Source organism: Cyprinodon tularosa, unplaced genomic scaffold (assembly GCF_016077235.1).
Source record: "Cyprinodon tularosa strain WSP-4 unplaced genomic scaffold, ASM1607723v1 ctg275, whole genome shotgun sequence".
NCBI lineage: Eukaryota > Metazoa > Chordata > Actinopteri > Cyprinodontiformes > Cyprinodontidae > Cyprinodon > Cyprinodon tularosa.
The window spans coordinates 242,272-254,530 of NW_024038980.1; the positions used below are offsets into that span (position 1 = coordinate 242,272).

The 12,259-nt window shown below is 42.4% G+C and overlaps 1 protein-coding gene across 2 annotated transcripts in view; it reads right to left on the reverse strand.

Moving 5' to 3' along the window:
* Positions 1–12,259, reverse strand: part of fam222a (family with sequence similarity 222 member A) — a 77,294-nt gene that overhangs the window by 28,246 nt on the left and 36,789 nt on the right. Inside the window, exons 2-3 of one of the 2 annotated variants that reach the window (XM_038290032.1) lie at positions 8,922–9,027; positions 8,680–8,822 (exon numbers count right to left, since the gene is read on the reverse strand). In XM_038290032.1, coding sequence (XP_038145960.1) covers positions 8,680–8,776 — 97 coding nt within the window. In that variant the 5' untranslated portion in view covers positions 8,777–8,822; positions 8,922–9,027. The remainder of the gene's footprint in view (positions 1–8,679; positions 8,823–8,921; positions 9,028–12,259) is intronic. The other variant, XM_038290031.1, reaches the window with a different exon arrangement.

The window sequence follows — 12,259 nt, forward strand, 5'->3', positions numbered from 1 at the left end:
GCTCAATCCTTTTTCACAACTGCTCCTACTATCATCCTTGTCGCTCTTGAAGAAAGGCATCCCTCAGCATGATGCTGCCACCGGGGGGATGGTGTGTAAAATTTTACTACAGACAGAATATTTTGCATGCAGAACATAAAGATGGATTTTGGTCCCATCTAACCAGAAGCACTTCCTTCCATGTCATGCCCCCTACATATATCTATGGCAAACTACAAAATGGGACATTTTATGTTTTTCTTTAAAACACGAATTCCTGTCTTGACACTTTTCCATTAACTGAAGATTTATACTGTCAAGCTCACTACTAACATTTTCCCTGTCAACTGATTCTCCAGCATTAGACGTGGATCCCAGCAGCTTCTCCAGAGTTACAGTTAAAAGGGGTCTCTTTGCTACCTCTCGGATGAATACTCTCCCAAAGTATCCTATGACTTTAAATGGACAGTCATTTCTAGGTAGGTTAGCATTACATCATACTTTTTTTTGTTTTCAGATGAAGAATTAAACAGGGCTCTGTAGACTAAGGATATTGTTGTATATCTTATGCTACTTTATTTCAGCCTATCTTTTTATCCTTGACCTGCCTGATGTATTCCTTGGACTTTGGGGTGCACCCTGCTCAGACAACTGGTTTTAAAGGTTTATTTAGGGGTATAAGAGCAAATGTAGTTGAATAAAAATGCCTCTCAGATTTTATTTGTAAAACAAAAGGAAACCCCATATATCATCTTCCTGCCACTTTCCAGTTTCCTGCTTTGTGTTGGTCCATCAAATAAAATCCTAACAAAACAAAAACAAAACAAAACTGGTTTGCATGGCGATGTCTAGCAAATTTCAATTTAAGAATCCAGGTCTAGGTTTGCACATTTCTTGTTAGCATTTATTTTCAGAGGTAACGGGATATGTACTTAAATAACTGGAGGATCATCAACAAAAAAAGCTCGAACCTGTTAAAAAAGATGTCAGGAAAAGAGACACCCTAAACATGAAATCCTTTCTGCATTCAAATGAGGATATAGGCAGATGGAGATGGCCTTTCAGGGGAGTAAAGCTAAAAGGGAATGGGTAGTTTAATGTTTCAAAGCAATAGTGAAAAAAAAGGGGGGTATGGTCAGTTTTCAATTCCATGTTTTTTTTCCTGGTAAACCCTCTCCAATATTAGAGCAGATGGAAAAAACAAAGAAAAGGATAAACTTCCCATTACACAGGATAAAGGCACTCCTTGTTCTGTCCAATATTGTCTTTCTATATATTTTTAACTCAAATTTGCACCTGTCAGTGATTTCATATATTACAATTCCAAATAAGACAAAAGATGATTTAAGTTTAGGTTTTAAAATAAGACAACTGAAAACTATTGATACCCTGAAAGAAATGTACAACTCCTCCTTAGTGTCTGTGCTCAGCTCTGTTAAGACACAACCTGTGTGTCATTTCCTGTGGGATGGCATGGGGCTGCACACAGTCGCTCCTGTCCTCCAAGCCACCCCCACACTCTGGCAGGCGAAGACAAGAGGGTGGTGAAGCCTTGCACCTGGGACGCCCAAATGCCAACTTGGAGGCTTTGGAATAAAGGCTCTGCTTTTGAAACCAAATCCTGCTGTGACCAAAACTACAGTAGACTTCCTCCTCCTCAGGCTCACCTCTCGGGGCTGTAAAGATTGCTCGGCCCCCTGTACACAAGGCAGAAGGTGGAGGGCAGAGGAAAGGCATGGCTCTGTGGGATACCACCAGCCGGAAATGATTCTCTGTGTGCCAGCACTGAGACGCCAGCACAGCAGAAAGACTGTGCTACGGATGAGGCAAGATTAATACACCTGTCACGTGGCTGTCTCTCTGAAACTAACAGTGGCTCTAAAGTCCTGAATTTCACAATCAGGAAATCGGATAAAAACATGGCTGTTGTAGCAATCCATCAAGTAAAACTGCCTTAGTAGGTTTCATTTAAGGGCGTTATGGATCCTACAGATAGCTGACAGTCACCTTTTACCATAAAAACCTCCTGACCTCTGCTTCTCTTCAGCAGAATGGGGAACAATGACACTCTCAGTGGGCCTCCTGTGGAATTTCAAATGGGAATGAGAAATGAGGTGGTTCAATCAGTAGGAAAAGGTCAAGTGCATGCATATTCGCTCTCCCTCGCCATCACCATTCTTTTTCCCCCCAGTTCGCTGCTGAGGCAATCAGGGTAAAGGTTGTTATTTCTGCTGCTGCAGCCACCGGTAACCGTGCTTAAATATTCATCTAAAAAAACAGTCCCCTTCTCAATTTTTCTTCCACATAGCAGCCATCAAGGTGCTGTACCACAGTCCGATATGGTCAGCTAATTCTGCTCTAATGTTTCACATCATCCCAGACGACAGCACAGGAGAATTGGCTGGATGTTGTTACCTGAGCATATCAGCTGGGTTTAGGGGGAGAGAAGCAGCTAAAAGCAAAGCCTAACTAATGGCTCTGGCAGCTCTGCCTGCAGAGGCATTGGGCTATTAGGAAAACTACAATTCCCTGGTGAACCTCGGTGTCATATCCTTAGGCTGAGTATGGCAAGGCCTGGTTGTCTCTGTCGATCAAGCTCTAGGAGGTCTGAAAAAGGATTGACATGGAATGAACCTGGGATATCAGGCTCTGTGGGAAATTTCCTTTACACCTGGCTGATTGGCACAGTGGGCCTTCGGGCTATTGTCATTTAGGGTTATTGCTACAGGTGGGCTCATGTTACTGTGTGCAACAAAATAGTATTGGGGATACATTTGCACCAACACCCCAGTTGATTGGAGGCCGTATTTACCAGGGAACAACCTAAAATGTTCCTGTTTCTTTCCCATATAATTGAAATAGCTGAGATTGCTAAGTTTAATATATATCAAATGTCCAAATCTGCACTTGGGCCTAGAAAGAGAGACAAGGACTAGGTTTGTCTGAACCAGGGACAAGACAAATGTGGGAGCAGCAGAGAGCATGGTGGTTAACAAGGGCAGCATCTACAATGAGCCTGGATTAAATGTGCACACACATAGTGACAGCTGCTTTCTGAGAAAATGTCATCCAGGCATAAATGCGATTGCTAAGGAATTAAACAAATGAAAACCTGCCGAAATCTGAAATATAACTAGGCAGAAATATCTCCATCAGCCAGTCAAGTGACAGATTCCAGACCTGTTATTCTAAAGCTGACGTGTGGCAGAGTAATTGGAGTCTGGGCCAAGATGAGAGGCAGAGTGGCAGAGTAGAAGTGGGGGCTGGTGGGATGTCCTGTCCAGCCAGCTCAGTGTTACAAATGGATGTGGTGTTTTAGTTTCCTTTCCCCTCACAAGAGAAAGGCTTTAACTGTCTGGAAGTTGACCCTTGAATGGCCCTCTAATGACCGACCATACATACACATGCAATCAGATTGTTTTCCAATCAGTGAAGGTAATATAGATAAGTAATACAGCTGAGAACGACCCTCCTCTGTGTGGAAGGTGCTACTGCAGGAAGATCACTAGAGGGTGGCTATTTCACCCTTAATCAGGGCTGCTCATAGCCGTCCATGGGAGTGGGGCTCTGATTCAGAACCTCAGGATTCCAAGCACCATGCCCTAACGCCGCCCAAAGCAGGCATTAGTGTGAAATATGCATAGGATTAAGGGTCTTGCCTTAAGGACCCCCCAGTGGTAGCACATTCCCCCCAGCTGGGATATGAATCAAGGCCTCAAGTTACCACTTGAGCTAGCCATATTATAGTTCATGATGCTATACACGCATCAAAAGTTTCAAAAACATGGCTGCCTCACACTGCATTCTGGGACAGTAGGCCCTAAAAAGTGAGCACCAAAGCAATGCAGCACCTTAATGCGGGTATACAGAGCTTTATCTTGTAATATTCATAATCAAACTTCCATAAACATTCATGCTGGAAGTTAGGTTGCAACCATGCTATGAAGCAGCTTTGTAATTGTTCCTAATGAAATATAGCTGAAGAAAACAATTTGCAATGCTAATACTAATTACATAACATGTTTTTCTGTTACTTAGAAATGGGCTTTGGACATCGAAACCACATCGTTAGTGGATGCAAAAACAGCGGTAAAAAGTTGGACAAAGCTGAAATCTTCAAGGTCATAATCTCCTCGTACAAAAATCGTTCAAACTCATATTTGATAATATAAAAAAAAAACAATAGGGGCAACAATTCTTTTCAAATTCTACGCTTAATAACTAATTTCTATCAAGATTGGCCTTTGTAAAAAAATCTTTTGGTGCTTACTTTTTAGGGGCTTTTATCCCAGAATGAGTGGGAGCCATGTTTTTAAAACTCTTGATGTGTATATATTGGCAGAAATGCCCACATTTTCAAGTTAAGGAAATATTAATAGTCCCTAATGGGGAAATTTGTCTATCGCATTTGTTTACCCATTCCTTCGCTCGAATTTGCACTCCGACCGCTCTGCTGTGGAGTGAAGCCAGAAAGTGCCTCGAGCAGCATGTCCAGATAACACAATAAAAGCCAGAGATAAATGTAGAGGTCAGACCAAAAATAATTTTAAACTGTTATATTCTTCAATGGGTGAGTGCACTGAGTGCAGATATAACTGTAGCATATTTTGGTGCATTGCATATCTATTTGTTATTCTTTCTATTACCTAAGTTAACATATACTGCTCAGTAATCAATGTTATGCCTGCAATTATTAATATGAATCTCAACAGCATGATGTCTCCACCACCATGTTTCACAGTGGAGAGGCTGTGCTGGTTTGCCATTTAACGTTATTTATTAATTTGGTCACCTCTTTTCTCCTAATTGGAAGTACTATTAATACCTAGGAGTGATCTAGTCAGAACTCCAGCTTTAATCTGAGGAAGCCATCCAGACTAAAAGAAATGGAATTAATCAAAACACCAATGGAAACATGCTAAAAGATGGGCAGGAATTTTAACAAGCTAGAGATAGTCTGCTGTTAGGAACAACCTCTCCTTGTATAATGAGAATGATTTTGTCAGAGATATTAGTACTTTTTTGGTGTTACTTTAAATATTGTATGACAGCTTTTGTTCTAACCAATTCATCAACCAAGAAAGAGTAAAAATATAATTTTATTTTCGCTCATAAAGAAGAAAAGAATAAAAACAAGAAGTGACTTTATAATATCAGTTATGTGAGTTTGGTCACTGAAACATTAAATTGGTCAATGTTTACCTTGAGGCTCATACATCAAAGAAATGACAATCAATGGAAGTGAAAAGAAGAGATGGCCACTGGCTGAGGCTGGTTGGGGTCAGTGCCATCCATTCACCCCCTCTCTCCCTGCAGGGTTTTGCTCTCTCTCATCTGTCTGGATGGGTGCCCTCTCTCTGGGGCATGACACTGTGAGAGGCCCTGGCTCTGCTGCCATCTCTGCCTTTCATGTCTCCATCTAGGGCAGCGGTATAGAGACGTGAAGCGGAGGAAGGATGGAGAAGGTGGGGGTGGAGGGGTGGCTAGAAATGTCACCCATAAGCGGGGATTTAATTAAAAATGACAGGGGTTGGTGCTGGAGAGTGCAGCCACATATGCCTGGAATTTGGGTGCAGTGAAAGCAAGTGCCTATGATTTATAATTCAAGTAATGCTCTACACTCCTTTTAATTCAACAGCCAAAGAGAAAAATATCAAAAGGCTGCCCCTGTGAGGCTAATCCAATATGATATTTTTAAGGGCAGGCGGTCAATAGCTCTCTGAAAAGCCAGCTTCTCTGTCTCCCTTTCTGCTTCTGTCTTTTCTCCACTTGTCTGTCTCCCCCTATCTCACTCTGCTGCCTCCCCCCCTCCTCCCTTTCTCTCCCTGTGCACTCCTCGCTCTCCAGTACATCACCCCGCCCCTTTCAAAGCCCAGACTCGAAGCGGGCTGTGATAATGGAAACATCCCGCTCTCCGCCTCCCGTTTCTCCTGCTAAGCTCTGCGCGCTCGGGGGAAATTGATTGTCTGGCTAGCCGATCTGAGCGCTTCCAGCTGATGGTAGAGCCAGTTAAGTCCTTTTTTATTGAGGGTATGAGGGATTTTTAATGGGAGTCGCATCAATGAACTGTGCAGCCACTCAGCATCTGCATGCAGTGGTTTTTTCCCCGAAAAAAAAACCCTTCTTCTTGTGCTCTCATCCCAGTTGCTCACACACACCCACACACATTTAAGTAAAGGACAGAGGATGCAAATGGCACAGCTCACTATTTCCTCCCCGGCAGGTAATCCCTCTCCAGGACTCTCACTCTATTTGTGTTCTTTTCTGCAGCATGGGTCGCCCTACCCCCGACCAGCCTCCATTCTGCCAAAAACTGGGCCACGACCAAATCAGTCACGAGGACCCGGCTTAGTGTGGCGACCTGAGTTTGCCCACCCCAGCAGCCAGACCCACTGCTTTTCTGTGCCCCTTCTGGGCCTGGACAAACAATCGCCTTATTGAGGCCAAGTGCTGCCCAGTGGTGGAAATCCAACACTAACCACCCCCTCCAAACCAAGGACAGAAAGAGGGCTATTATGTCCAAACATCCTCATTATGAACCTCAGATTCGCTCGCTGTAGTAGTCCTTCTATCAAAGGGTTTAACAGGTGGGGAAGTGAAGCTAGACATAGAGGGTCAGTAAGAAGGAGGGGAAAGGGGAACGACTGGAGACTGTTCCTTTTCTCTATTGATTTGAGTCCTAACTCACACTGGCTGCTCCTCAATAAAGAACCTTGAGAGGAAGTGGGCTAATCCTGTGAAATTGGAAGTGGGGAATCGATTAAGAGCACTATGGAGGATTTCCTCCATTTCTCCTTCTTCCCCCTCCCTCTTTTTGCCTTTACTAATTTTATTTTCAACAGTCCGTCTTCCTCCCTCCCCCTCTCAGTTCACCTTTCCCTGAAACTTCATTAGCGAACGACGGTGAACCTTTACTTAGATAAAGAGCCACATCTTCCAGCAGACCACAGAGCTTTATAACCTCTCAAGTGTCCTCTCTCTTTCTTTGTTTCATTGCTCCTTATGGAGCAACCTGACAGGAACAAGAAAAAAAGCCATCTTCAAATCTGAGAACAGAACCAGCATACAGCCCTCTTCTTGGTGCTGGTCTCTGTAACAGGCTACTGAGGTGTGATCTGCAGCAGAGAGGTAGCTAATTGGTCAGCGTGAAGCCGAGAATGAATTGTAGTTTATGTTTTTCCCCTTTCTGCAATAAGAACTACTCTTTAAGATGAATAGATGAAATCCATTCCAAAAGTAACTATACAGTTCTAACGTCAACATTTTTCATGTTAAAATACCAACCTGATTATGTTTCATAGTTTTTTGTGTAAAAGATAAACAGAACAGCTTTCTGTAATAACCTGACAAAGAATCCTACAGAGGAGCTCCAGAAATCTATAGCTCTGGCTGATAAATCTGCTGAAAGTATATCAATGGTCGAAAGGTAAACATATAGCCAGTTGTATAACTAATAGGTTTATGTCACATCGTATTCATGTGTTAGAATGTAGCTGTTAAGTTTTAGCTGTAAAAAAAAAAAAAAAAAAAAAAACATTTAAAAGCAATCTATCAAAACCCTTTAACCATACAAACTTTTGTGATAAAACTGCCTCCAGCCATTTCTCCCCTCTGGGTACGGCATGTAAACAACAGCTGCACCCTTGTCTTATTAAAATGGTTTTATTTAAAGCAAATTCTAAGGTTAGGAGAAATTAATTCCCTTCAAACTGACTGGAGCCAGATTATGTGTTTCTGTGAGGTATGATACAGCCCCCGCCCCCACTATTTTGTGAGTGGACAGAGGACGATGCTCGGGAACAGCAGCTGCCACACTTTAGATGCGGCCGGCACGTCCAGGGCCAGACACTGTAAATGTTTACAGACCCTCGGGGTCAGCAGGGCCAGTGAGGCCTGTTAAACAGTGTCTGTTCAGTTCTGTTGTCACGACTGCACAATCAGCGAGTAGCAAAACTACTCAGCAATCCAAGTTGTCAATGCAAATTAAATAAAATTGTTCAGAATTGTTGAGGGGGAAAAAGGGGACAGTGGTGAAAACTTCTCTTTCACCTTACTGTCCATGTTTAACATGAGCAGCAGATAAAACACAAACACCAGACCCAGTATTTTACATCTTTCAGAGGGAAACCACACTATGCTCTCCATATTACCCAGCCCTTTAAGTTCCTTGTGAAATGTATAAAAAGTCAACCATGAATTTATGATAGGAATATAAACAGGGTCCCACTTTAAATATGCAGCCTGAAGAAAAATTAGAACGGGAGGGGAGGAAAGAAGAGTGGAATAACCCAGGGATAAAATGGCAGAATACAAATCAGGAAAAAAGAAGGAAAGTTGGGTCATACGTAAGGATTAAAGGGAGGAAGTAAGGGAAGAAAGACAGACAGAATGAAGGCAAGAAGGAACCATGAAGCACAAAGGAAAACAAGGAGGCAAAGGAAGGACAGACACAACGAGGAAAAGAGAAGAAGGTAGGGTGATCAAAGTAAAGGAAGGAAATGAGGAAGAAAAGGACACATGAAAGGACGCACATAAGACTGAAACAAAGAGGAATATTCTTTCATGCTCTTCCTCTTCCAAAACTATCCAGACATGAAAAATACTTAAACCACTTTCCAAAGTAGAACCTCTAAACCTAGACCATCAAAGCGTTTGGCTGAATGCGAGCTAAACACCTGCTCCATGCTTCTTTTAACTTACATTTACGTGCAACGACTTGCGGCGGCTCCAAGTTCTTGCTGGCACACACCGGGTGCTGGGGTGGAGGGTTCTGCCTCCTCTGCAGACAGGCCAGCATGGCGAGGTGGACACAGTTCTACAGCCGGGGGAGTTCTGCGGACAACCTGAGTCAGGGCGAGAAAAAAAACCATTGAAGGGCGAGTTAGATACGAGGTCAAAGCTGTGCACGGTCCGGTCTGGGAAGCCACTGGGGGCCCTCTCGCCGAAGTTTTAATTGGGAAGCACGCCTACAGCTGCTCGCCTCTCAGCTCTGTGTCCAGAGTGATAAACACACACCTGCATGCTGTGGAAGCGTGGGGTGGGTGGGCGCTGTTGACACGGGAGCAGAGCATAGTCCAGGTCAGTCACTCTGCAGCTTTAAACAGCACATCCACACAGCCATTCAACCACATCTCCTGTCTGTGAAAGCATGCCCCAAACAAAACCTACAGAATCACACAGAAAACAGCTCCACTCAGCTACATTGGGCCACATTCTTTCCAGGGCAGCGTGGATGTGGTGATTGATGGCGTTATCTATGGTGAACAAAAAAATAAAAGGGAATGCTGAGAAAACAGCAGTCGTTCTGCTACAGCTCAACATGCAACAATTCTGGAGGACTGTCAGAGAAGGCCTGGGGCGCCCGAGCTGTGTCTGGATGTATGCTGAACTGTACAGTTGCATGTGAAAGTGGGTGTATGTGAGCAGATGTGATGAGATGGGAGGGGAGAGACTGCCAACCGTACATCAGGGCTAGTGATGGCACTAATCAATCTCCCTCTAGGCCATAAATCTCCAACTCTCCTTCCCAGCGCCACCTTCACTTAGGGACGGGGAGGCAGAGGCGACTAGTCTCCTCTTAAAAAGTCCATCCCATTCCCAGAGGATATATGAACATATATACATATATATATATGTACATTTGAAAAAAAGCTGAAACAACCCCCAGCAATCAGAATCCATGGACAGCGTCATTCATCAGGAGCATGGCTGTGTCAAACAAAACAATGATGACTGATTATAAAATCTTTCACTTGAAAAATATAGGGGATAGTAGCAACCAGAAGATATATTTAAACTCAGAAAGTTTATTTTATGAGATAAGGGATAAAGTAAATATTGAATATTTATAGGAAAATAATATGATTGTGGCTTTAATCTGGGCTCCGCCTCTGTGTGAGTGTTATTTTTTTTCCAAATGCGTCAACATGCAATACAATGGTCTCCATCTAAGCTGGTCTCCTCCCATATTAAAACGCAGAGCAGAGGAAAATATTTCATCTGAGCTTTCAGTGCCAGCTTCTCTCCGGCTACGATGCGTGGCAGATCACTGAAAAATGATTTCTCATGCGCATGTCACAGCCTAGCCCTCTGCTATTTATTTTCTCAGTGAATCACTAAACGAACATTTAGCCACCTGCCATCAGTCCATTACTGGCTTTCATAGATTATCATTGTATTATGAAAGAAAACAATAGCAGTGATTACAGGATGAATTAATGGCAGCTCATAGAGCTCTGGCTCCTCTTCTTGCTCATTTAAAGGCTATACAAATGCAGAACGCTGCTGCAAATGGTCGTAAATTTCAAACAAATGTTGAAGCATTCAATCAAAAGACCTCCATAACTGACGTAATGTAGCTGCAGTATATGATCAAATCAGAAATCATAAAACATATCATGTCCAAGAATAACTTTATAATGTTTTGGTGCAGTTAAACCAAAGGATTATGCTTAAGGCAAATGCAGACTAAAAATGATACAGAGCAGTGTAGACAATATCATTTGGACATGCAAATAGCCTCATCCATTGAACTAAACGTGTTGTAACTTAAAAAACTAATCAGTATGTCCCGTTCTATCAACTTCTCAAAGACAGAGAGGAGTTAGACTAAGGTGACTCCTTAAAAATAAGAAAATACCTTGAAACCAGTGTTCAAAAGGAATGGATCCACAAGATCTGGCTTTGTTTAAACTCTCATAAGTCTCATCCCTGCATCCCAGTGTGAAGCCGACTCCTCCGGCAACCCAACCCTATGCTGCTTTTAAATCAAAAAGACCAAATAGAGATATACATTTTTCACAACAGCCTCCTACAGGGCGATAAGTGCCGGTTCATGAACTGTATGCTCAGAGGAGAGGAGGGAAGAACTAAAAAAAAAGACTGACGTGAGTCCACACATCAATCCAGTTTTGATATCCTTAGAATTCCTAAGAGATCAATCATTCAGAGAAAGGTTTATGTGTGCTTGGAGCCAAGCCTTTGAAGAAGAAGTAAAACTGTTATTATTATTCAAAGTGAGGGTGATATTTAGTTATATTTGAATTAGAACAAAGTAACCAGTAGGCATGGAAAAATGTTTACTAATCATTGAATTGTCCATTTAGTACATTTTGTCAACCCCAGTTCTATACTCGAACACAGAAGATTTTTTATTATAGATTACCATGATAAAATGGTAATCTGAAATAATCTGTAAAAAGGCTGCTTAGTGGCGCAGTGAGTAGCACTGTTGCCTTTCAGCAAGAAAGTTTTGGGTTCGATTCCTGACCTGGGGTCTTTCTGCATGGTGTTTGCATGTTCTCCCTGTGCATGCTTGGGTTCCCACAGTCCAAAAACATGACTGTTAGTTTAATTGGCTTCTCTACATTCTCCTTAGGTGTGAGTGTGTGTGAATAGTTGTAAGTCTCTGTGTTGCCCTGCAACAGACTGGCGACCTGTCCAGGCTGTACCCCGTTTCTCGCCCGTAGACAGCTGGAGATAGGCACCAGCATCCCTCGCGACCCCAGTTATGATAAGCATGATGGAAAATGGATGATAAATGTATTTGATAATGCAATTTGACTAGCATTAAAAACATTTTAGAGTAGCATTCTGCATTTTTTAATTATCCAAATGATGCAGAATGGCTAAAAATTTAGAGACTCAGAGGCAGAGAGCAGCAAGAGTAAAGCAGGGATCCTACAGCTCAATTAATTACTTCACAAAGATCACTTTTTGAAGAGGTTTTTCACTTTACATCAGGAAACGTATTACTCTACTTGCAGCTGTTTAGCAGTTAATGCTGAGTGAGTTGATTTGGAGCAAGCTGTATGCAGACTTTAGTGGGTCTGGTCTCTGTGTTGAACTCGTTACCATCTTGTCAGATTTCTCAGACAACTGTTACTGCAGCAAGAGGTCTGCCTATACTCAGCAGAACAGTCAAAATAGTAACACGAGACTGAAGCGGTTAAACAGGTTAGACTAGACTCAACCTTTATTTTAAAGCAAGTTAAACAATTTTGAAGTTTTCTTTACACCTGCAACAAAAAGTTTGAATGTTTATATGCTTAAGGCAGAAAAAAATAGCTTGACTATTTTATATTAGTCGGGAGCAGAACCTTCAGGGTAAAGTGAGCTTATGTTTTGGGAGCTTCTATCTATGCCCCTAACTACTAATTTTTAATAATTTTAATGACTCAGAACTAGTCTTTTATTGTCTTTCATTTAAAAATGTAAACACTGAACCTGATGCACTAATCAGAGATTCTTCACTAGACAGTTTGAGTTGTATAGACCCTTT